Source organism: Sinocyclocheilus anshuiensis, unplaced genomic scaffold, assembly GCF_001515605.1.
Source record: "Sinocyclocheilus anshuiensis isolate Anshui unplaced genomic scaffold, SAMN03320099.WGS_v1.1 scaffold728, whole genome shotgun sequence".
Lineage (NCBI taxonomy): Eukaryota > Metazoa > Chordata > Actinopteri > Cypriniformes > Cyprinidae > Sinocyclocheilus > Sinocyclocheilus anshuiensis.
This window is the reverse complement of record NW_015555767.1, coordinates 1,092,275-1,119,085: the sequence shown is the minus strand read 5'-3', so window position 1 is coordinate 1,119,085 and position 26,811 is coordinate 1,092,275. Positions and strand designations below refer to the sequence as shown.

The window sequence follows — 26,811 nt, the reverse complement described above, 5'->3', positions numbered from 1 at the left end:
CCTGTGTTGAGTATGTAAAATTATTTGTGTATTTTGGATTATAATATGGGTATTTTAGCAAGTTTTGATGAACCACGTGCACTTAGCGTTTGAAAACGCGACGGGTTTGCAGTAATAATAATACTCGCGATATCAGGCTTAGTTGACCTTGATTGAGAGTATGGCTGAACTTGCGTTTCTTTGCCATTTAATACCGAACAACATAAAGACGTTGAATTGAGATCAAAATTACCTGATCCTCAGACATTCATCTGTCTTCTCTAAATATTTACATAAATTAAAAAAAAAATAAAAAAAATAAACTATTCATATCAGCTGTTGTATCTGAATCGATAACACAAAGTAAGTAAATCTTATCTTGCAAAATTGAAGGAAGCTGTTATTTCTGGATCGTTAACAGTTTTAACGTTTGTTTTTACGTTTCTAAATGTGTTTTAGTCTGAAGTTGCTACCAGCATGTTGCAGTATCAGCATCCTGACTTTGCATTATTCCTGCTTGGTGAACTTCAGAAGCAGCAGCAGGGAAGCATCTTCTGCGACACACTAATACAGACAGACGGTAAGAGATCATCTTGTGTTGCAGATATCCAGCTCTTGGTCTGTGTCATTGGGAAAATCTGTCAACTTTATCACTTGCACCTTGTAAACAAATCATATAAAGAAAGACCCTGATGTCATTGCTCTGATTTCCAAGTTGTACAACAGTTGGTAACCATAGACATAAATCATAGAAATGAAAAATGTGTAATGCTGTAAATGAATTTTCTGGACTTTAACTCATTTTTATTATTCAGCACACCATTGATTTTTTTTTTTCAAACAATTTTTTAGCAGTTTTTGAAGGCTCATGATACAACATTAATAAAAAATACTTCCAATAATATTTAGCTTCATTTGGTTTGATTTGTGTTTTTCTCTTTTGGCAGTTGATTTGTTTGCTTGGCCATTTTTGTAATTTAAAATGGTTTTAAATTTGACATTTTAAGAATCGAAAAAAGAGCCATTTGTGAGAGGGAAAGAATCATTTGGTTTATGTTTACTGTTATTTTACATCTGAGAATCAGTAGACAACCTTTGCCTGTAATGTGGTAATTGACATAATGTTTCCTATGCTTTTACTATCATTTAAAATCTTTTCAAATCTTCAGGTGTCTGTGTTCCAGCTCACAGTTGTGTGTTGGCTGCTCTAAGCCCCGTCCTCTCTAGAGTCCTTTCCACTTCCCCTGCTCCACATGCAGGGCAGAACAGGCTTCTGAGCCTTGAGGCTGTCGGATCTCGTGTCTTACTAAAGCTAGTTAAGTTCCTGTATACGGGGGAAATGGAGATCAAGAGTCAGAGCGAATATGAGGAAGTAATGGCTGCTGCCTTCAGACTTGGTCTTAAAAACCTTTTTGAAAAAAAGAGAGTGTGTGTAGAAAGAGGAGTTGCGGATGTTGGGAGATGTTGGAGAGAGATCGGTGTACAGACGGAAGATGTGAATAGCCAGGAAGGTGAAATCGTGTCTGAGCCATTAAGGATACAGAGCAGTGCTCATCCAGTACGTTCAGTGCAACCTTGTGGCTTGTTGGAGTCTGATTTGCCATCATTGTCATTATTTGATGAAGCTAGTCCAATTAGAGGTTTTAATTGCACCAGTAATGCCACTGTTCCTTCCCACGCTGTCGTGACAGAAGTATCCCTATCAAATCATCATAAAACAAAGCCTAAGAAGAGGTGGGAAATGGCAAAGAGAGAAAGCCAATTAAAAAAATTAACTCAGCAACAAATAAACATTTCAGGCAAAAACTTCCGGAAACTTTTAGAGGCAGATAACAGGCAAAAAAGTGCTACTGCTGAACAAAAGGAGGCCAAATTGGACCAGCTTAAATTAAAGATAAAACTGAGGAGGAGTGGAGCTTGCTGGGAAAGCAACCTCCTTGTTTCCGTTCAAGGTGAGAGCGAGAAGCAGCTAGAAGAAGTGAAAGAGCGTGGACTTCGATCTCAGGTATGGATTTATCTTTACATTTATAACACAATTTAGACAATTAAAGCATAGTTTATATATTTGAAATATATACACATCCTGAAAAAAAAAAAACATCATGGTTTCCACAAAAATGTTAGGCTGCACTAATGTTTTCATTTATATGTTTATACACACACAAAACGCACACAGTTGCAATCAAAATGATTCAACCACCACGACCTGTAAAACATTCTGCTGCCGTGAACAAAAATTTGTGAAAACGGTTCAACCAAGGCGTCCAAGAACATTTATTAATACACATTTGAGTGATTGAGAACGTAAAGTTAATGAAAAAAATCACATTGATTGGCTCTAAACATTCATGTACAAAATTAGTCAACCCCCAACAGTTAATTTTGTAGAAAGTCTTTTTACTTTTTATAACCTCCAATAAACGCTGCCCCTAAGTGCCCCATTCCTTGCTTGAAAAAGCTTTCAGATCACTGATAATCTTTCTTCAAATTCCACAAAATTTGATTTAAATCTGAAGACTGAACAGGCCACTCAACATTCTACAACTGATCCCTAAACCATGTATACTTCATAATGATTGTCCTGCTGGAAAGTCCAATGATCATCAGCTTCAGTCTCTGCACCCGAAGGTATCACAATCTTTGCCTGTCCTTCATACAGTCAGATTTCCACTTCCTTTAACAGCAAATCACCCCCATAACAAGACCTGTCCACCTCCAATTTTGACGATGGAGATGGTGTTCAGAAAGATGTCCCAACATGAAGGTCATGCATGTTTGGTGTCTGTCTTATACTCTGCATTGAAATGTTTTTCCCTCCTTTCATCAGATCATCTTGCAATTCTTTGGCAGTAAATCAAGTGTTTTTCTTAGTTGCTCTGATCAAGTATTTTATTCCCTTTGACGGTAATATGCTTTTTCTTCAACGCCCTCAAATGTTTTCTGATATAACACATTTTAAACTTATGAATAAGGTTGCCAGCTCTGTCTCTTGGAACTTTTAGTGACTTTGAAATCTTGTAGCCATAAGCCCTATTCGCACGGGATTAGTATTATCTGGGGACCTCGTGTGATTTAGAAATTACCCCCCACATCTGAGTTTCGTGTGGCGCATTCGCATGGGATAAGCGAAGCCTGTGATTTCACTCGAATTTACAGACTTAACTCCCAGATATGAATGTTTCTTACTGCATGCTGCTATGTCATCTATCTCCATCTAATCATTCTTTTTGTTTTCACTCTTCTGATGGTTTTCAGATTTCTCTTTCTACAAATTGTATAGTTGTATGGTGTATAGCGACAGGGGCGGTTCTAGACCATTTTTAGGTGGGCTTCAGCCCCCCTAAAACTATCTGAACGATCAGGCCTGCTGCTTCCTCAAGAAAGTTTATCATTCTCATGTGTTTTAAGGCTTGTCAGTTTAAACATTTAAGTGATTTTAAGCTATTCAAGCAGAAGAGATCTCAATGTGGTACTCGCGCACTGTCATAGATCGTCTCTGTGCGCGCACACACCTGAAGCGTGCACACACAGAAAGCCTTCTCTCAGACATCAAGCAAATACCAAACTTAGTTCTTTTTCACGTCTTGAGCAAATTCGTACAAAATTATGTCTGAATGGCTGTCTTGACGAGTATCGACGTAAAAACAGTTGGTTACGTCTTAAGTGAACGTAAATAGTTAAGAAAATATCGGATGTGCATTAATATAACGGACCCGTGCATTTCTTATGTTAATAATGTTAATCAAACAATAAAAGAAAAAGAGAATCACTCGCTGCTCTTAATTAAGTAACGTCTGTAGCTTTAATGGATATTTGTGTATATTTACTTCAATTAATTTAGGTCATTTATATCTTTGTATCTAGTGGTCTGTCTGAGTGCTCAGCCCTCCTGTGGATGAAGTCCTAGAACCACCCCTGTATAGCAATATGACCCAGCACCCAAAATACTATCAAAACACTCCAATGCAGCCTCCATTCTTAACAAAAGATGGATAAAAAGGCGTACACGAAACAAAAACCTTGAAAAAATTATATACGACCCCGCCAAATTACAGAGATGCCGATTCGCACAGGAGTAATATTATCACAGGACCTCGGTGTTCGGCGAAATATGGTAGGTCATTTGCGGGGGAATTTTTACTTTACAAATTACAGACATGGCCGATTCGCACGGGATTAAGATCACAGACAACCTCCGCAATTATTACAAATGACTAGAGGTCATCAAGTAATACTAATCCCGTGCGAATAGGGCTATAGACTTTATAATGTAATAAAACTATTTCTTCACTATAACTTTTGTGAGAGCTCTTTTGCACCCTACCATAGAAATAAGTGACTTAAAAACAACAATGTTGAATAGGGGTTGAATAATTATGACACATCTGTAGTACAAAAAAAAATCATATAACTCAGAAATATTACATTATATATTGACATTATCACTTTTAATATGCCACTAAACTGTCATAGATGCCATTTAAAAAACTTACATTTGTAAATTACAGTCTCTGAGGAGTTGAATATTTTTGATTGTAATTATACTGTATATATAATACAAACTACATGTAACTGCATTTATATGAGCAAACAAATTTGGCTAAATATGTTACGGTATATATATTTCTATAGCAAAATTTCATTTGTGTTCATTTCATAATTTTATTTTTACTTTTTATCTGACTAAAGAGCTGCCCACCTGTACTTCCTGGTCAAGGTCTTGGAACTCTCACACCACCGACAGACCTGTCTGTAGCTTTAATGGATATTTGTGTATATTTACTTCAATTAATTTAGGTCATTTATATCTTTGTATCTAGTGGTCTGTCTGAGTGCTCAGCCCTCCTGTGGATGAAGTCCTAGAACCACCCATGTAAAGCAATATGACCCAGCACCCAAAATACTATCAAAACACTCCAATGCAGCCTCCATTCTTAACAAAAGATGGATAAAAAGGCGTACACGAAACAAAAACCTTGAAAAAATTATATACGACCCCGCCAAATTACAGAGATGCCGATTCGCACAGGAGTAATATTATCACAGGACCTCGGTGTTCGGCGAAATATGGTAGGTCATTTGCGGGGGAATTTTTACTTTACAAATTACAGACATGGCCGATTCGCACGGGATTAAGATCACAGACAACCTCCGCAATTATTACAAATGACTAGAGGTCATCAAGTAATACTAATCCCGTGCGAATAGGGCTATAGACTTTATAATGTAATAAAACTATTTCTTCACTATAACTTTTGTGAGAGCTCTTTTGCACCCTACCATAGAAATAAGTGACTTAAAAACAACAATGTTGAATAGGGGTTGAATAATTATGACACATCTGTAGTACAAAAAAAAATCATATAACTCAGAAATATTACATTATATATTGACATTATCACTTTTAATATGCCACTAAACTGTCATAGATGCCATTTAAAAAACTTACATTTGTAAATTACAGTCTCTGAGGAGTTGAATATTTTTGATTGTAATTATACTGTATATATAATACAAACTACATGTAACTGCATTTATATGAGCAAACAAATTTGGCTAAATATGTTACGGTATATATATTTCTATAGCAAAATTTCATTTGTGTTCATTTCATAATTTTATTTTTACTTTTTATCTGACTAAAGAGCTGCCCACCTGTACTTCCTGGTCAAGGTCTTGGAACTCTCACACCACCGACAGACCTGACTATTTCACCGTCTAATTCTTCCACGCATGCCTCTTCAGATAAATGTCTTCATACCCCACACCACATTTCTGTCTCTTCCCCTTTGGATATACCAAAATTATCTTCAAGCCCACCCCAAGCAGATGAATCTGATGAACATATTGCAAAGATGTTGGACGATATGTTAATGGGTTTAAACATCCTGCCATTGATGCCAATAGACAGAAATCTGGATGAGCAAGACCAGCTAGGTCTTCTTCAAGATCCAAAAGGTCAGCAGAGGGCTCAAGGTGCTTGTCTTTATGTACAAAGCTGCGAGCCAGAGATGAAGGAATCTGATGTTAGCAAAAAGGCAGTACCAGTTGGGTCACCAGGACAAAGAGATAAAGGTAAAGCATCATCTTGACATGTTTTGGGTTTGTGGTGCTTTGCACTATGCAAGTGTACATTCTTTATGTTGCAGTGCTCCCAGCTGTCTTTGTCATGTTTTTAGTATAGCACTTAGTACATTTACCAAACATCCAACATTCTCAGCTCCCTCTTTGACCCACAAATTGCATCTCTTCTTACTTTGCTCTTTGTCATTGTTTAATTGAAATGATTCTTCACATGCTTGCTTAACCCAAACAGCATGTGATATGCTTGTCTTAGTCTTTGGGTCAGGTTTATAGTTAAAAGTTTAAATTGAATGAAATGTCATGTGGTGTAACTATCAAATATAAACATTTAATACTTTAAAAGGTTAAAAAAAAACCTGTCATCATGGTTTATAATTCATAAATATGATATTATATTCTCTATGATATTATTTCCTGTTTTACAATGATTGTTTTTATGTTTATTTTGTTTGATTTGCATGTTTCTGGGTTGATTTAGTAGAGAAATTAGCACTTTACTCCTTAATAATAATAATAATAATAATAATAATTTGTCATTGAGCACTTTACTCCTTGTTTTTCTTTTAGATCACTCAGGCTTTCAAAATCAGTCAAGATCCAATACATTTGAGCTCCTGGCTCAGTCACCTGGACAGGACGACTTGAACAATGATAAGAATCTGGCAACTGTGGCAAGAAACTCCACTCCTTCACTGGTAGAAGATTTGTTTTTAACCCCAAAAGCCACAGCCGCCCTAGCTTACCCTTCTCCTGCAGCAGGTCAAATGCCAAGCCTTGGTATGACCAGCATACTGGATGACGGGCCAGATTTCAAACTACTACGATGCCTTTCCCCCCTTGAATCAGATAAGGGAGACAGTGATGTTCCTACACAAGAAATATCACACAGGCAGGACCTAGAAACGCAAAACCTTCCCTTGTGGCTTTCTGAGTCACCACTGAAATTGGACTTCCCTCTAAGCTCGATGATTGATTCCTCCTACCCACATCCACAACCTGACCTCATCGCCTGCCAAAATCGATCGTGCTCTGACCTTTCAGAAAATCAAGAATTGAACACTTCCTTTTTACAAGATGATTTAATGAGTGGGAGTAGTTCAAACACCATTCAGCATGATGTGAAGGATGCTAGTGAGCACCCAAAGCAGAGAAGGACGAGAAGACAGAGGATTGCAACTCACAAGTCAAAAGTGAATGGGGATACAGAGTGTCAAAACCTAGAGAATCAGGATCAAGTTCAACCCCACAGTGAAAAGGTTAAGCCATCAACTTCTAATGCACGCCGAGTGAGTACCCGAATTATCAATGCAAACAGAAAAGTAGCTGCAGGTGTGAAGAGAAAAAGAGACATTTCTTCACCTCTCAGTAAGAAAATGCCTCGTACCGTCAATAAAAAATATGAAGATGTTTTACCTAAACCAAAAGACACGGGTATTGTGAAACGTGGTCGTGGCAGACCCCCAGGATCCAAAAATACTTCCGTAGATCCCCAAAAATACTTGTGCAACAATGCAGAGAAATTGCCCACTTCAGGACAAGATTATTGTGAAGTGAAAAAAACTACGACGGACAGTGAGATTGAACAGGGTAATAAGCAAGAACCAAATACACAGCAGGAGAAAGACTCAACAGAAATGGAAGAAGCAGATGTTAACAGCAATTTGGCACAGACAACCCCAAATTCTCACTTAAAATATGCTGTTCAGGCGAAGGGACCAAGTATCCTTGATCAAATTTTCCATCAGACTCTTCCAACTGTTGAAAGCCTCGCTTGTAGGAGTTCTCCGAATATTGATCAGCAGCTAACATCAAGTTTGCGAGACACGTCTTTTCGCCTTCAAAAATTCCGAGGAGAGAAAAGTGAAGATGAGAATAGTAAATTAGTGATGAATAGCAGTGAACTGATCGAAAAGGGCATTTGTGGTAAGAAAAAAGCAGAGACTTCTATGCTGAGAAACGAGAAGGAAGATATGGAGGTATCTGACAACCAAGTAGGGTCACCGTTGTCATGTGGAGACATGCCAGAAAACGTAAAATATTCGGTTAAAGATGGAGAAACGGCAACTGAGGTTACAGCCACTGTGTTACAGAATAGTGATTCCCAAAATGAGATGGGAAAAGACATTTGGGACCAAATGACTGAGGTTTCTGTCCCGTTAACAGCTGAGGAGGATATAATGAAGGAAATTATGATGCCGGCTGATGATATTGATGGTGCTGATCATGCAATGTCACCTACAAAGAAAGACTGTGTTGTTTCTTCCAACGAACTAACAGTGATCGAGGGAATAGAAAGGAATTTCTGTATGAATCCTGATAGTACACCAGATGAACAAAACTCTGAAGCTACAGTTTCAAATGAGTGTTCATTTGAGTTGACATCAGACATGGACAAAGACGTTCAGGCAGCACATGGTGTTAACACCCAGGAGGATAGCTGGGTGGCCGACTGTTTAGAGAAAGAGGAGGATTCAGGTAGGAGCAAAGAGGTTCAGATGATTGAAGAAACTATGGAAGGAGAAGAAACTGAATTTCTGAGGGCAAATGAATTTGTAGAGGAAAATGCTTTGCTTGCTTCAGAAGATGGGTGTGGGGAAACCACCAATGGATTGGATGATGATGAAATTGATGTGGAGGGGGACCAATACAGTGTTGAGATGATTGATGGACGGACCCTTCTGGAGGAAGATGAATTGAGTAAAGGACAAATTGCAAGTGCTAAGACTGCAGATGATGCATCAAACAGAGGTAAAATGGCTAAATTTAGAATTATAATTCAACATTTTTGTACATTCTGTTATTAATAATCCATATTCCTGATTTCTCTTTTGACCTCATAGCTCTGAAACTTAGAAACACACAGGAAATAATAGGCAGAGATGCTCCTTCTGTCCAGACTGAAGTATCCCTTCACAGCCCCAAAGTGTGCAGTGAAGGTATCTTAACGGTGATGTCCAATTCAGAATCAGGAGATGACTGCCACTTAGATGAAGACGATATTGAAGTAGATGTTGTAGAGGAGTCTGTAGAAGATCTATTAGGGCTTTTGGCAGCCAGACAGGTTGTCACACTGCCTACTGAGGGTCTAATGGACCAAGAGGATGAGTTGGATGCCACTGAAGAGGAGGAGGTAGATGTCACTGGAGAAGAGACAGAATGATTTTTTATGTTCATGTTAAGAATACATGTTTAGCATTTTGAAGCCAATAGCAGATGTTTGAGCCAAGTTCTTAACCAAAGGTTTAATATATCAAATGGTGAGAATAATTCTCTTTTTTTTTGTCAATTTGATCTTACTTATGTGAATTAGCCTATCAATTCATTCAATTTATTTTTGATTGTTTCACGCATGCTTAAAGTTATATATTAAAATTATGTAAATAAAAATACATTGATATAAGTTAATATTACACTTTTCTATGTGTGCTTTATTTAATGTACAGTACGATACCTATTTGGTATAATTATTTTGGTCTTACTTTGAGTGTGTATCTCAGTGGTTCCCAACCCTGGTCCTGAAGGCACCCCAACACTGCATGTTTTGCATGTCTCCTTAATCAAACACACCTGATTCAGGTCATCAGCTCATTAGTAGAGACTCCCAAGACCTGAAATTGGTGTGTCAGAGAAAGGAGACATGCAAAATGTGCTGTGTTGGGGTGCCTCCAGGACCAGGGTTGGGAACCACTGGTGTATCTTATATAGTGTATGTGTAAAATAAAACATACAACATAAAATAATATAAGTTTCCCAAGGTGACCTATATTCCCAAAATATTAAATTCCCTATAAATATTAATAAATTTAAAAATAAATAAAAAGGTGGTACCAAATATAGTTTTTTTTCTAGTAGCATAGCTACTACACATTCTATCAGTTAGAAATTGCTTTTTGAGAGCGTGGTTTCAGTACACATATTTATAATTTTTCCCCCAGTAATCACAATTGGAATGCGAGAATCATGCTAATAGCTAAATAAAATAGAATTAAAATAAAGAAAAAACGATAAATAAAAACAAAACACAAGCAGAGGCAAACGGAAGTGTTTTTGAATAAAAAAACTTTATTGTGAGCGGAAGTACCAATTCCAAATAAAGTGGTAATATGTTCAGATTCGTCTTCAGCTTTAATTAGTATAGCACATGCGAGATCAGACAGAGAAGATTTATTAATGGAAGTGTATCTATCTTTATACAGATTGAAAGAGGCTGGAATAATGGTATATTTTTGTTGGGTGCCAGCACATGTTGGGGTATCTGGTAACGAAGTTGTTGATAAACTAGCAAAAAAAGTGGCGAATAGGTGGCGATAATGCTCCTAAGGAGTTATTCGCCATAAAACAAGAAGAAGAAGGAAGTACCCATTTCAACGCTGGATGGATAGGAGGATCCACGTGGGTATTTCCGCCGGTCAAGCGCGCGCTCTGAAGGTTAAGCAGGCTGTGTCAGAGCTCTTTGTTGAACGGAACCCACGCTCTGCCCGGTGGGTTTTTAGTGAGGGTAACCCGAAAGGTTATTTGCAGGAATGGACCCCATGAAAGCGCAGCAGCTCGCCGCGGAGCTGGAGGTTGAAATGATGGCTGACATGTATAACCGGTATGAAGCCTACGGTGGTCTTTTTATATGTGTAACAGCATGATTTCAGATTAGTTACGTTCTCGGTATATGACATACGAAATATATGGACTTGTGTAGTAGGTTACACAACTATTGAATAGTATATTGTAGATGCAATATTTGACTACAGTGGATATAGATGGCTATACGTTCTGTCATTTTATTATTAGATCTAGACACCAGGCCTTGCTCAGTATCGCATACTTAGATTATGTAGAACACGATAAAACTTGCTTTTTGCTGTTAGCCTATAAGTTACTATGTAACCTGCAGCAGTGTCATTAGTACTGCTATCGACAGTTAAAAGCATTCAGTTATTAAGCAGGTTCACAGTCTTCTTCCGTTCATATTAACTATTTTTGTATCATCTGGCATATCAGTAAGGTTACGTTACTAGTATGAACTTCAAGCTGTATGCACTCGTACAGTTTACAAATAATCGACCAGCTCGAATCGTCGTTACTTTTTCTGGCCCCTCGGAGCAGACAGACCAATATTTTTGCCTGCATAAATGGCAGGATGTCAAACGTATGAGTATATAAACATCTCCAAACTGTTAGCCTGTGCCCTTGAGATAAGCATTCATACATTTTCATAGTGAGTGAGAGTTTTTGTAATTAGCAGATTTTGCGATTATTTTGTGCGTATTCGCTATAAATGCTATCCCACATCCTACAAATTGAAGGCTATGACAACAAATGTAGTGAATAAATCTATGTAGTTTATATTATTCATTATTTGTATATAAAAAAGGGAAACATTACATTCTTTGAAAAAAATGTTTGTGTACTATTTTAAAGTTATATTCACTAAATGGAAAAAAAAAAAGCACGTTAACTGGTAAGAGGTACAATCACTCATCTGTACATAGTAATTATATTTATACCCCATTACAATATTCCCTTTACAGTTACTGCTCTAACAAATACAATTACTTGTGTTACATGTAGCATTTTAAACATACATTTAATATAGCTAAATATATATTTTAGTCAGATTTATTACAGACGTATGGGAGCTCATTCTATGTCCTCTGCTATATTTCATTTGAGTTTTGTCCATACAAATGTGTTATTATTCGCTACAGTAAAATGACGTGCCTGGCTGTTTCCGTGAATGCAATTAGTCAATAATCATATTCATTCTCGATTATTTTCCTTCACGATTATTATTGATTTGATCAATTCATTGTTACAAACCTTGTAGTCTCTACAAAATAATGGGACGAGTTAATGAAAAGTATAGGTACTTCACTCAGTCGTACAGGTGAACATTGTTTCATTGAGATTATACATTACATAACCAAATGTGTACCATCTCATCTGTCCTGTGTTTTTTGTTTTTGTTTTTTCCCTCATGCAGCATGACCAATGCATGTCACAGGAAATGTGTTCCGCCTCATTACAAGGAGGCAGAACTTTCAAAGGGGGAAGCTGTGTGTCTGGACCGCTGTGTTTCCAAATACTTGGACTTGCATGAGAGACTTGGTCGGAAACTCACTGAGCTCTCTGTTCAGGATGAGGAGGTGATGAGGAAGGCCGCCGCGGGCACTGGATAGACCTGAGACAGACTCTAAGGGTGGGGCTGAAGGCCTTTGAATGGGGTTTGTGGAAGGATTGGGCACTTTGGACATCCAAACGGGGAAATCAGGCAGCGTGGCCATGGATATAAATAATATAACATGAATAAGAACAATATTGCGACAAATATTGATTCACTGTTAGACATGCCACTAAATAATCCAGACTTTTGGAAGGAGGTGGGATATATTTTACCCTACGAGTTGTTGATAGTTTGTTGGCATGAACATTATTAACATCACAGAAATAAAGCGTTGTCTGTGTAGGGAGATTTGTGGAGCATTGTGAAATGATGTCCTTGTGAAATAGTTTTTTTCTTTAATGTTGACACTGATCATTGTAATTTCTGATATTCTCCGAGTCATTTTACAAAATGTACCTTTATTGCTCAGTAGAATTAAAATGTTTACCATTCTGTTTCACTTATGACTCTTTCTTTAAAATTAGCCAAAAACAGCATGCTCTAGAAATTATGAAATAAAATTGTCAGCAGGATGGTTACCTGACAGTTGAGAATGTTTTTATTTTAAAAGAGGATTAATTTATAGTCTCAGTTACTTAAATACTATTTTAATGTGCTGACAGCATGTTAACAGCAACTGATGGACTGTCAGTATGCTAAAATTCTTTCCAGGGAGAAGTGTCTCTAAATTCATCATCTTTAAGAACAACTTATGTAACAGATCCTCCGTTTTCAATGAGACTTTCCTGATCGGTTTTGGAGGCCACTATAAACTGACACTGTATGGAAAGCAGCTGCTTGAAGATTCTTTATGGAAAAACAAGAGCATACAGGTTTGCAGCATGAGGCTAAGTGCTGACAAGAGTTTTAATTTTTGGCAAACAGTTCTTTTAAGTATACATATGGTTTGGGTAATGGTAAATGTCCTATATTTTCTAAGACATTTATTTCAAGCTTTCTCAAAGTATGTTAAATTAAGACTGACTGTGTGTGTAAAAGGCAGTGATAGCAATGTTAGTTTTTTTCCTCAAGTTCTTTCACAAACATTGAGCAAGAGAAGCCAAGCAGGCCGTCTTCCAATCGACCTTTCGGTAAGCCCCTCCCCTCGAACGCAGATGAGCCAATGGCGTTGGTCAATGGTGTTGGTCAAAAGCACATAAACGAAGGTGTACATTTTAGTGCCTCTTCATATTAAACTGGTTAAATGTACATTAATTTAAAAGTACCCTGCGGTACATGAACAGTGTTGATCTGGGATGTTGTCATCCGCGATCGACCGTAATATGAGACTTCTCCCACTTGCATTGTTAACTGTAAACCCTCGCTTCGAGTTACCAAAGACTTTAGAATACCCTACCGTAAAGGGAATTTGGAGTTACCCACCATATTTATTTTAAAGGGGTTATATGATCCAATTTCAAATTTTCCTTTCTCTTTGGAGTGTTACAAGCCGTTCGTGCATAGATAAGATCCCTAAAGTTGCAAAGACTAAGTCTCAAAGTCTCAAACCCAAAGAGATATTCTTTATAAAAGTTAAGACTTGTCCACGCCCTCCTAAAACGCCTCGTTTAAACACGCCCCCTCATGTCTATGTCACTGTGTGGGAAGATTTGCATAACATCGCCCAAATGTTCACGCAAAGAAAGAAGCCGTAACTTTTATTCTCGCTGTAGTATATTGTTGCCGCCACCGCCATGTCGTGGAGACAATGTGTGTTTTGTTGTGAAAGTGAAACTACTTTGTTTGGCCTTCCAAAAGAGGACGATATCCGCTTCGTCATGCCTAGAGCTGATCCGTGCTGGTCGCTGAGGAAATACATAAACTTCGCGCTGTAGATCGCCGGATCGGCTTTCACTGTGGACGAAGTGGAGTCCAGCCCGGGGTCGTCACATGTGGTTGCCGCTCCTTCGTCGAATCCGCCGTCCGCGCCGTTCTCAAGCCCGCCGGCTGTTCCTCACTCAAGAATTTGCCACTGACGATTCAAACGCGAGTTTTGAGCTGTGCAGAGTAGCGCTTGTTGTTTGTCGTGTATGTCCCCACTGGATGCAACAAATGCCTCGTTTGTAATGGGATTTATTGGTGTTGTCTCATCGCGCCGGTACATGGCATCACATTCACAGTATGGTAGGGGCGTAACATTTCCGTCACACGCTTGAGGTATTCGGCCAATCACAACGCACTGGATAGCTGGCCAATCAGAGCACACCTCGCTTTTCAGACCGATGAGCTTTGTAAAAATCGACGCGTTTCAGAAAGGCAGGGCATAGAGGAGAAACAATAATGTACAGTATGTGAAAAATAATGTGTTTTTTGAACCTTAAACCACATAAACACATTGCATTACACCAAATACACAACATAATTTTATTTTTAGCAACGTCATATGACCCCTTTAAAATATTTTATATTTCCCTCTATGGAATATTTAATTGTTAATCTTAGTGTAGGCTATATCTTTAGAGTTTTATAATTCATTATCTTCTTGTCGATCCATCAGTTCACATTTACAACTGAGTTTTCTGCGTAAAAATAAGGGTCGTTTTTGGCTTTGGTCTAAACCAGGGATGTCAAACTCAGATCCTGGAGGACCACAGCCCTGCAGAGTTTAGATTCAACCCTAATTAAACACACCTGATCCAGTTAATCAAATCCTTCAGGCTTATTTGAAAGCTACATGGTATGTGTGTTGGAGCAGGGCTGGAAATAAACTCTGCAGGGCTGCGGCCCTCTAGGAACTGAGTTTGACACCCCTGGTCTAAACAGAGCAGAAGGGCTTATTGAAAAATGCAAATTCAATCTCTGCCAGCAGGTGGCGCTTTTCGCCAGGAACTGGTTTCCCCCATAACCACAGTAAACAAAGCAGCGCAGCACCTGACTTTGAAGCGCTCATATTCAATCAATTAAATAGCCTTTTGAAGTGTAAGCTATATCTCAATTTACATGTATATTTTTTTTTTCACTGGAGCACCACCTGGGTCTTCTCCTCCCATTTCTACCAGTGATCATTGTTACTCCCTGCACAGATATCAATAGCATCACTGGGCTGTAGGTTGCCAGGTTGAGGGGACAAATTTGAAATTTGTATGCGTCGATTGTGTGAGAAAGATGCGTTTCATACGAGATCTGGCAACCGGACAACCTTGGAATTTGTTGTCATGATTATTCATATAATGAGTTTGGGCCATACAAATTACGGGAGTTTTACCGGAAGCGAATGTAGCAAACAAAATAAGCCGAGTGGGATTTTTTTTAAATAGAAAGATTAAAAATAAGGGAGAAATACGGGAAAATATTTAAACGGGATGATAGCGGGATAGAATGGTAAAATACGGGAGAATCCCGGGAAAAACGGGAGGGTTGACAGATATGCTTGCCGATAGGTCAATTGGTTTATGTCATATGTACATAGCCCACATTTGGAGGCACTATCTCTTTAAGAAAATGGGGAACTAGGGTGAAAACTTTCATTTCCTTCTTTGTTTTCTTAATAAAACCTACACGCAACTGTTCATGAGGCGAAAGTTTCATTAGAGCCTCGATTAGAATCTTAACGTTAGGTTTTAATCTTTCAAGACTTTGCAGCCTTTGCCACTAACGTTATAGCGTTCATCGTCTCCACTTTGGTGAGTTATATTTGCTCTTAGTTAATGCTTAATGTTTACTTCGCCCTGTGTGATCGTCAGGCTTCATTGCATATGCAGCATTACCTATAAATGTGTTCAAATGTCGTGTTGACATCGAATGAATTCGTTTTGTACACCTGTTGTAGAGCTTCCGCCCACAATCCTTGTTTTTTATTAACTCCAGGAACAAATTTATGTAATATTTATTCCACATTACAATCACACAGTCACCACAGTCTTCTCTTATTCTCCCTCTTCTTTGCTGTCACTCATGTTTATTTCTTTTATTTTATCTTTAAAACATCGTCGTTTTTACCTTCGGCAGTGATCTACCTGCATTACTGTTGTGGTCAGAGAGCAGTGCGGCCGCCAGATGGCAGCAGTGATCACTGAAGATAACGTGTACAGCGAGGCTGAAGTGAACGGTGCGCCCCCTGCTGATGGAGATGATCAAGTGCAGCTGCGCGGTCCTGAGGGAAACATTCAGGGACAGGTAGCCATAGTCTTAAATCATGTAGGCTAGGATGTTTCTTCTGGTTCTTCTATTTCTTCTGATGTAATGGCGACAAAACTGCTTGAAACGTTTTGTAAAAAAAAAAATCAACAGATGAAATAATTAACCACTGTTAATTTCATGATGCCAGAAGTTTGTTCTTCAATAAAAACAACAGTGGTTTAGGGGACCGTACTTATGATGTAATTTTACATCTTCTCATTGAGTCCTGAGTTTAATTATTTTAAGTTTTCTTGCAGCCTTTTTTTCTTTAAATACTCGGGATTTATATTTGTGAATTAGATATACTGAGGTACAATAAAAATTAAAAAAAAAGAAACTTGTATACTATTTTATATTTATTACAATATTTTCCTTGCACATTACATTACTGTTTTTAATGTTTTTGAAAGAAGTCTTTTAGCTTCACCAAGGTTGCATTTATTTGGTCAAAAACACAGTAAAAACAGTAATATTGTGAAATAGTATTACATTTTAAAAGAACAGTTTTCTATTTCTCTATATTTTAAAATGTAATTTATTCCTGTGATGGCTTTTCATTTTTCCAGCAGTCATTACTGCAGTCATCAGTGTCACATGATCCTTCAGAAATCATTCAAATATGATGATTTTCTGCTCAAATAATATGTCTTATTATCAATGTTGAAAACAGTTTATATTTTTGTGGAAACTGTGACACATTTAGTTTTTTCAGGATTCTTTGATGAATAGAAATTTCATGTATTTGAAATACATATTTTGTAACATTTTAAATGTCACTTTGATAAATTTAATGCATCCTTGCTGCATAAAAGATTTAATTTCTCTCAGAAAATGTTATTGACTCCAGACTTTTTATAGTATTTTATATTAACAGCATAAAAACTTGAGTAAAATTTGATTAGGAAAAAAAATTGAAGTTCACATGGTCAATGTCACGAATGTGCTAAAAACGGCAGAATCTCAAATATTCCATTTTACCTCATAGCTTTTCATTGTTTAATTTTTTAAAACCTTTAAACTTTGTCTATGTATAAATGAACAAAAAAACAACAATCTGGAATTTTCAGAGTGGTCTCAGACTTTTGGATCTTTCTTCTATTAACAGGTGGAGGAGTTTCTCGGCCCACATCCTGACTACGATGAGGAGGAGGAGGAGCGCAAGTACTACAGACGAAAGAGGCTGGGTGTAGTGAAGAATGCGTTGGGGGCCAGTTGCGGAGGAATGATCATCTACAGTGTTTACATGGGTCAGCCATTGCGCGTCACACACCACAGGCACATAATATGATTCAGTCCAACGATGACCTCATACTCCTCAAAGTCTGCACGCTGCTTTATAAAAAGATCTTACTCTAAATACGACATTGAGTAGGACTCTACTTATGTCACACTGTTGTATCAGTGTGATTTCATTATGCACTGTGCAGTGCAAATGAATATGACATGCTTTGTGGATGGCATACTTCACTGACTCTTCACTCTTCTGGTCATTTTTAGCAAGTTCATTGGCACGCACACACACAAAGATGTCTCATTTGGTCTGAGACTGTAAAATTGAGGAACAGCTGACAAATCTGGGACATCTTGTCACATGCCAAAAACAAATACAGGTTTTTGGAGTGTTGTGCATGTTTCATCACGAGCTGTTTCTTTGTAGGTCTGTTACAGATGCAGTTAATTTTGCACTACGATGAGACCTACCGAGAGGTCAAGTATGGCACTTTAGGGCTGGAGGATATCGACAACAAAATGCTGATGGGCATCAACGTTACACCTATTGTCGGCCTGCTCTACACGCCGGTGCTCATTAGGTTGAGTTTATGTCTTTTCCTTTCTGTTTTGGTCATAATCCTCATGCAACCCACGTTTTTCCGTTTTGCTCGTTTAGTTTGGTTCTTTGGATGTTTGTCACCCACCGCCACAATTATTAGCAGCACTTCCTACTGTTCATCTACTGTCCACTTAATGCTTGAGCAATTTTGGCACCAAAGGTCTTCTCACACCCGTGGTGTAAACTGAGAATGACATGTGATAATTACAGTCCAGTAATCCCACACCCTTTATTTTCCAATGTAATTGTATTTCTTTCTCAGATTTCTTGGCACTAAATGGATGATGTTCCTGGCATCAGGCATCTATGCTCTCTTTGTTTCAACCAATTACTGGGAGCGATACTACACTCTTGTACCGTCAGCTGTGGCCATTGGTGTTGTCATTGTTCCTCTTTGGGCATCACTGGGAAACTACATCACCAGGTGAGGGTGTTCAAAAGCTGAAGGTGCATAGAACATGTACACTATTGTTTGAAAGTTTGGGATTAGAAAGATTTTTTGGAAGAAATTCTATGCTTTAAATTGATCAAGAGTAACAGTAAAGACATTTATAAAAAATTAGATTTTAAATAAATGCTGTTCTTTTGAACTTTATATTTAAAGGGGTCCTATTATGCTCTTTTACAAAGTCTTGATTTTGTTTTGGGGGTGTACTAGAACAGGCTCTCATACTAGGTTGTTCAAAAAACACGTAATACAGCAACATTACAGACTAACTAAAGTTGAAAAAGTGAAAAAGCATAATAGGACCCCTTTAAGAATCCTGAAAAAAAGTATAATAAGCATCACATCAGTTTCATCATTGATAATATAATAAGAAGACGAAATGTGAGGACCAAATCAGCATATTATAATGATTTCTGAAGGATCATGTGAAGACTGGAGTAATGAATGCCTAAAATTGAGGTTTGCCATCACAGGAATAAATTACATGTTAAAATATATTAAAATACAAAACAGTGACTTTAAATTGTAGTCATATTTCACAATATTGCTGTTTTAAATAAGAGACTTCTTTCAGAAACATTTAAAAATCGTACATAACTTTTGAATAATAGTGTATGTGTCAATCATTTTAAGCATATTGCTATTTTGTTAGGAGTTTACAATATTTTATTCTACTTCTTTATTTTCCAAAAATTTATTTAGCATAATATTGCAAAATAAAGCCAAACTGAAGATGCTGTTTATTATTGGCCGATATTAGAGATTTTTAAAATGTATCTGTATCGGTCAATATTGGATATATATTTTGCAGTTACTGGCCATAACCTCAAAACAATTACTGGTATTGGTTAATTGGTTTCAAGCAGAATTGTAATAGTGGTGAATCCAGTAATGCTTTAGTAAAGGGACCAATTCTCACTATTAACTAGTTGCTTATTGCTTATTAGCATGCCTATTGTTAACATATTGGCTGTGTATTAGCACATATAAAGCTTCTAAATCCTTAATCCTACCCAATACCTAAACTTAACAACTACTAACTATTAATAAGCAGTAAATTAGGAGTTCATTGACGCAAAAGTCGTAGTTAATGGTTTGTTAATACTAAGAACTAGACCTTAAAATAAAGTGTGACCATGAATCCTCTGTTGTGTAATATATTCAAAACATAAAAAAATGATCCCAGTTCTGTTTGAGAGACTATAACTAAGCCATTTGTAGGTAGATTTCCAATATTGCAACATCGACTCAATCAGGACCAGAAATGCTTGGTCATTATTTTTCAGATTATGCAGCTAGCAGTTCTCAGTTATACCTCCTCATGCATAAACAAGCATAAACAAAAGCTCACTACTGCATTATACACTCTTTTGTTATTGAGTCTTTCTCAGATACAGATACAGCTAACTAACTACCCACCCACCCACTCCCACCTCTTTGTTTGTGTGTGGTCATCAGAATGGCCCAGCAGTATTATGAGTACGTGAACTACAAGGACGAACATGTCCAGGAGCAGAAGAAGCCCCCCAAAGGAGCCTTCCATTCTTACATCATAATTTTCCAGTCCGTCTTCTACATTGTTTTCCATGTGAGTAAAGATGAGCCTTTTCGGGCACTCTTAAAATGTGTGAAACGCTGTAAGTTGCAATAATTCACTATTAGTTAACCTGTGATTAGTTGTGTTTTCCCCTTTGCCATCATAACGGAAGCATTTATATGTATTCACAGCTGCGTGTGTGTATGTGTCGATGCCGGCTGCATATGTGGGTTTGTGCATTAATATGCAGCTATTTATAGCGATCACTCTGTGTCTCTCTTCTCTCCTGCAGCTGAGTTACGTGTTTGCCGAGTTCCCCATGGTGCTGTTCCTCAATAACTATCTGAATGATTACAAACACACTCTCTTCAAAGTCACACAGTGTGGTAAAGTCCTCTCTCTCGATCCTGTCCCCTTTTAGCTTTACACGCTTACATTTTAAAGGCTCATGCATCGGTCACAGATCGAGCAGCTGCTCAGTATGACATTTGCATTAGTTCTCATATCCTTTTATGAAGTTTTCATGTGCTTGATGCATAATGTTGAACGACGAATAGTCAAAAATGACTTCATGAAGTACTTAAAACTTTAAAAAAACTTTAAAAACTGAAGTGCTGCTGCATTCACTGGAGAGACTTTTAAAAAGAGAACGCTATTCACTTTGGGTTTTTTGGGGGGATATTTCTCGAAGTTATAACACCTATAAAAATATCTATAAAACTACCACATCAAACACAAGGTATAGATAGGTATATATATTTATAAGGGAGCAACAGGACATAAAAATAAAAACTGACACTGTGGAAAAACAATATAACACCTCAGCAGCTGTTGCTTGAATACCAACCAGACTTGCTAGAAAAAATAACCCAAAGGCAGAAAAAGAACTATCTCAGTATGAGATTCATTGATATGTTTGTCGTTACGATTTTTGTGAAAAACATTGTTGTTTCTTTTTCTTATTCTCACTGAGGCTGCATTTATTTGATCAAAACACAGTAAAACCAGTATAACATTTTTCTATTTCAATATATTTTAAAATGATGGCAAAGCTGAATTTTTAGCAGTCATTACTCCAGTTTTCAGTGTCAAATGATCCTTCAGAAATCATTATGTTATGCTGATTTGGTGCTGCTTAATATTTTTATGGAAACCATGTTTTCCAGGATTGTTCAAAAGAACAGCATTTATTTGAATTAGGTTTTGTGTGTGTAACAATGTAAAATACTTCACTGTCACTTTTGATTTTAATGCGTCCTTGCTGAAAAAATGTATAAATTTCTTAAAAAAAAAAAAAGTGCTGACCCCAAACTTTTGAACAAATTAAGTTTAGATAGTTTTTCGGTTTTATAAAACTATATGTACGGTTCAAAATTTAAGACAAAACATATTTAATGCTATTTCATAAGTAATGCAGTAAACCAGTGGTGACTTCATACGTCCATTAAAATTCACCTTGGGACCAAGGGGTTAAAAGTAATTGCAAAAATCACTTAGTTCTCTAGAATAATATATTTCCAGATGCTACTTGGTTTGTTTATTTATTTATTTTTATCTCATTAATTTAAATATATTATGTATATGTAGATGTACATGTAGATGTATACAATGTATAGGCATATATATGTATGCCTTAGAATGGCCTAAGTGTCCAAATACTTAAGTGAGTGAAAATGCCCATTACTTACACTACATTTACTTAATTACACCGAAAAGAAATGCACCTTAATCAATTCCATTTAACACCAAAGAAAAAAGTTACAAATTTGATCAAAATCATCTTGAAGTTAGTTTTATGTGATGAGAAGATATCTTGCAAAATAAAATCAAATGTGTCGTGAATATTTACAGTTGGAAAAAATGTAGTCATTTGGCAATTAGAAACTTCACACTTCTGACTTCCTGCAAACCGGGGCAGCAGCACATCTGCTCTCCAGGGCTCTGCTATGTCTGGCTCTTCCTAGCTCTCAGCAGAGATGACGATAAGAGTTTTTTTAAACCAGTGTTTGGAATTGCAAAATAGCCAATAACGCCAAATCACCAGCAGCACTGCTTGACATGGAAAGTCACCCACTTGCCATATTGTAGAGTGAAAAACACTGAATAGAGAAAGAAGCAGTTTGAAGTCTGAAGTCTTTAAAAAAATGTATGCATCCAGACCTAAAATGTAATATAAAACAGTCTTGTTAGATGCATTATTTTCTCTTGTCTCTTCTCATCCTCTCTCTCTCTCTCTCTCTCTCTCTCAGGAGCCTCAGGCAAAGGGGTGATAGAGAATTTAAATAAGACAGTTTTGCACAGCTTGCCTCGCTCTCTGTTGCTCATCGAGGTCGAGAGTGTGCTCATGGGAGCAGCCTTCCTCGCCATGCTCATCGTAAGACATGTCATCATCATCATCATCATCACTATGACGTCTCTGTTTTGGATTATATCAGTGACTGAAACAGTCTGTAGTCAACAGCAATTTGACCTCCATAGTCATTTTACATAGATATTTCATACTGAACCAAAGTAGGTTTGAGAATGTTATTTTGTTTTTAGTAACTCAATTTAAATTTTAAAAATGCAATATTTCACCCAGAAATTAAAATTATTTAGCCTCATGTTATTCTGAATCCATTACATTTTCTGATAACACTTTATTTTAATGTGTCTTTGTTACACATTGCATGTATTTACAATGGAAATAACACTAAATTATGCATAATTACAAGCAAGTAATTACAGTACTATACAAAGAATTAGTATAGTAAGTACATGTTGTTAATTGATATTGCTCAGTTCATATTTGTGTAATTACATGGTAACAAAGACACATTAAAATAATGAGTGACCGACTTTTTCTTAAAAAAAATTAAATAATTTCCTTATAATGAAAGTGATTGACTATCAATGACTATCAAGCGGTGGTCCATACAACGCATGCACTATTTTCCAAGTATTTATGGGACAAACAAACCGAAATTAGATTTTTCAGGTTTTACGTCAATTGTTTATTCATTCTCTGTGAGTTTTCAAGTTGGCATTAAAGTTTTATCAAAGTACAGTTTTTAGATATGTACAATAATATTTCAACCAAAAAGTCTACCATATTAGTACATAACACAAATAAGTGTGTGGAAAGAAAAAAATGTGGCTCAGGGTTCAATAATTGCTGACTATTTAAATAATTATTATAAAAGATCTCAATAATACATAAAAAGTCAATTATGTTTTGAATTAATAACGTTTGACATCACTTGCATGATAAAAAAAGTTGACTGAAAATCTTGCTCTCTGGTTTGATATCAGCAACATATATTTTGGACTGTTCCTCACACAAAGTTGGTTCATGTGCTTTAAATATAGTGCACGAGTGGTATGAACTACTTGTAATTCATCAAACTTCACCTTTCGTGTTCCATGTTATACAAGAATTTTCATTTTGGAGTGAACTATCCCTTTTAACAGTGTGCTGCCAATGTTCCCTAACAGTTCCTGGTGTTGTGTGGAGCTGCATATCGGCCCACAGAGGAAATTGACCTTCGCAGTATTGGCTGGGGGAACATCTTCCAGCTGCCCTTCAAGCACTTACGAGACTACCGTCTCCGTCTGCTCTGTCCGTTCTTTGTCTACTCTGGTTTTGAAATGCTCTTCGCCGTCCAGGGACTCATACTGGTGAGACAAAATAGCTGAAATACACAGGTAAAATTTGAATACCAAAAGTCACACAGTGTCAGCTCTCAGCACTGAGTATTTTTTAACTTAACAAGATCATTTTTGGTTGCCATTCTACAATATTAAGCACCTAGGAAGAAGCAGGATTCTGCAAGTATACCAATTTGCCTGGTATTTAGGTTAATTAAGCTATTAAAGGAACAGCGCGCAATCACTCATTACCTAAACAGATTTTCTCCCTTTCTGTGCCTGTCTTTCTCAGTCATATGGAGTGTGTGCAGTAGGGATGGAGAAGCTGTGGTTGTTAGTTATGGTGTATGGTTTGTCATCCTCCATCTGTTCGGGCCTGTCCCTGACGCTGCTGCGATTGCCCAGGCCGATTATTCTTCTGGTGGGCGCCTTCGTGCACTTTGTGCTAATCATAACCCTTATGTGCTGGTCGCCCCAACCACAAACACCTAGCTATCTTCCATATCTGTTGGTGCTCTCCGCCCTGTGGGGTCTGGGAACTGCGCTCAACAAGACTGGACTGAGCAGTGAGTACAAATGCCATTTACACGTTAAGCTTACACCCATTTCAGAAAGACACTCTAACATCAATGATATGACATAACGTTGTTGTGTGTAGCTCTGCTGGGGATGCTGTATGAAGACAAGGAGCGACTAGACTTTGTTTTTACTATCTATCATTGGTGGCAGGCCATTGCAATCTTCATCGTCTATCTTTGGTCTGCAATGCCTATGCGGGTAAAGCCTTTAATTTTTGCAGGTTTTGATTGCATACCTTGCATTTACTGTAACAGGACAGTAGAAAAAAATAATTTGCTTTTAATTGACAAAATGTTCCGTTATGTCAATCATGGTTCCAACATGTCACCCAAACTGATTTTTTCCTTACAGTTGCTTCAGTTAAATCTCAGAAACCATAAGCATTAATATTTATGTAACAAAATTCAATGTATTTTTTTATATTAATATTATAAAACTATGTTTTGAATATGTACCTTTTATAAGACGTTGTCACACAAGAATGATTGAGCAAATAGTCATTTAATGTTTAATGTTAAGGTTAATTTCAGATTAAGTAACTAGCAGTTTAGTAAGGGAGTCAGTTGTCAACTCGGTGACAACTCGAATCAGTGAAGGATTCACTGATTCAAACAAGCGATTTTGAAGCTGTTTCGTGAACCTTTTTGACTGAAGCTGCCTGATTGATTCCTGTTTAAAGCTTTCCAGTAATTTCAATAGGAACCCACACGATCGGGGAATTTTGAATAAGGACGAATGATTTCCCCTCTACAGATTTCACATCGGGTTCAGTTGGTCATGCGAATTTGCGATATTGGCCAGTTGTTTGGTTCGAAATTGACCTCTATGTGAGTTGTGCTTTTTATATCACTATACTATTGACAGTTGCCAATGGACCATTTTTTCCACAAAATTTCACTAATGTGACCACACTTTAACTTGTTAAAAAGAATTCATGCATAAGGGTTTTTAGTTTGTGAATTGGACATCACACTGTTATTGAGTACAGAAAACACTGATATCTGATGAAAACACATTAAACTATTGTCAAATGCTTTTTGTGGCATTTTGATGGGCAGTTTAGTCTCAGTCTTGAGTTCTGTCTAAAGGTGCAGTCACATTAGCGATATTGCAGCAAAAAAGAGTAGCAAAGTAATATATGAAGCACTGCTCACGCAGAAGTTACTTCAAACTAAGCAGCTTTCTGTTGTCCATTTGCATGACCAACAAACATTGGGAAATCTGTGTTGGGGACTTTTTCACTCTTGCACAAAACTACCGACAGCACAGATTCCTATTGAAACGACTGGATTTTGTTCACGAAATTCAGCTAATCAACAGTATACGGGCCCGCACCTCAATATGTGGAGATGTATTCACATTTTTTTGTTTACATTAATCGGTGTTTACAAATAGTGATTAAGTCAGCTGCACATTCTCTCTGGTCTCTTTTTAAGGCTAAGCTTGGACTCCTGTTGTTGACTCTCATAGTGGCATGTTTCTGCTACGTGCAAATGGAGCGTCGCCTGGCGAAGAAAATTCCGTTCAGGTTGCCACGGATTCCCCGTCCACGACACAAGGTAATTCAGCTATGAATGTGTCTGTGTGAGTCTGTGGGGGCTTTAAAGTGATTTTCTAAAAGAAACAGCCTGTTAGTGTTAAAAGTAGAATTAATGTATTCTGTCAAATAAAAAAAAATGAAAGTTTCCAGGTTCAAAACAACTGTATTGGCAGAACCTGTCGATTACCACAGACAATAATTTTGAGTCATCCTCAATTTGTAAAACAAAACAAAAATGCATTTACTATGTCTATTGTCTATGTCTAAATGTTGAGTGAAATTATACATTTCTACACTATCCTTTCATTGTTGAGACTACTGTTCTAGGTGGATAGACTTCTGCATTTGTCATTATTATACTTCCATATCACTCTCATTGCTAATGTCTTACATTACTGTCCTATTCCTCAAAGGTCAAAGGTTACCGATACCTTGAGGAAGAAGATTCTGATGAATCCGACACAGATCTGAGTGATGCTGATGATGATGAGAAAGATGAGGATGAGAGAGGGTTAGTTGAGGAGGACAGAAATACAGACGTCGATTCCCAGGGTTCACCAGGACCGGAGAGGAGCAGGGTTAGGGACCGCAGGAGGAAACACGACAACGCTGCCTACGAACAGGCAGGAGAGAGAGAGGACTATGTCCAACACATAAGGGACTAGAAAAGGAGAGGTGAAAAGGTGAGGAGATTGGAATGAGATGAGATGTTGTTGTAAAATACTGAATAGCCAGATTGAAAGAGAAGCGATGGTATAGGAAACATTTACTCACTTTTATATTAAATAAGACTTTTTTTCCTTTGGAAAGGAAAAGTGTGGGCCACCAATGAGAAAATGAAGGTCAGAAAGTAGTTCACAGTGTAAAAAAAAAGAAGTGAACCAAGCATTTCATCGAAATGGGAAGTGAA

The 26,811-nt window shown here is 37.3% G+C and overlaps 3 protein-coding genes across 4 annotated transcripts; all 3 read left to right on the top strand.

The window, feature by feature from the left end:
• Positions 1-245: 245 nt before the first annotated feature.
• LOC107674188 (uncharacterized) lies at positions 246-9,406 on the top strand. Its single transcript, XM_016468089.1, has 7 exons — positions 246-342; positions 439-559; positions 1,149-1,984; positions 4,669-4,752; positions 5,625-6,054; positions 6,631-8,811; positions 8,904-9,406. Exons 2-7 carry the CDS (start codon positions 457-459, stop codon positions 9,221-9,223), a joined length of 3,954 nt encoding a protein of 1,317 aa, XP_016323575.1. The 5' UTR covers positions 246-342; positions 439-456; the 3' UTR covers positions 9,224-9,406.
• A 1,004-nt stretch (positions 9,407-10,410) lies between these two features.
• LOC107674252 (mitochondrial import inner membrane translocase subunit Tim10-like) lies at positions 10,411-12,664 on the top strand. The gene is made up of 2 exons (XM_016468185.1): positions 10,411-10,657; positions 12,041-12,664. Exons 1-2 carry the CDS (start codon positions 10,587-10,589, stop codon positions 12,234-12,236), a joined length of 267 nt encoding a protein of 88 aa, XP_016323671.1. The 5' UTR covers positions 10,411-10,586; the 3' UTR covers positions 12,237-12,664.
• Positions 12,665-15,664: 3,000 nt separating this feature from the next.
• Positions 15,665-26,584, top strand: LOC107674251 (protein unc-93 homolog B1-like). 2 transcript variants are annotated; one of them, XM_016468184.1, is made up of 13 exons: positions 15,665-15,843; positions 16,169-16,336; positions 17,445-17,586; positions 17,997-18,150; positions 18,433-18,594; positions 20,077-20,206; positions 20,448-20,541; positions 22,405-22,529; positions 23,630-23,812; positions 24,075-24,348; positions 24,441-24,559; positions 25,832-25,920; positions 26,315-26,452. In XM_016468184.1, the coding sequence occupies exons 2-13, from the start codon at positions 16,217-16,219 to the stop codon at positions 26,370-26,372; spliced, it is 1,650 nt and encodes a 549-aa protein (XP_016323670.1). In that variant the 5' UTR covers positions 15,665-15,843; positions 16,169-16,216; the 3' UTR covers positions 26,373-26,452. The 2 variants fall into 2 exon arrangements, with proteins under 2 accessions (XP_016323670.1, XP_016323669.1); XM_016468183.1 differs by having other exon boundaries at positions 15,670-15,843; positions 25,798-25,920; positions 26,315-26,584.
• Positions 26,585-26,811: the final 227 nt, after the last annotated feature.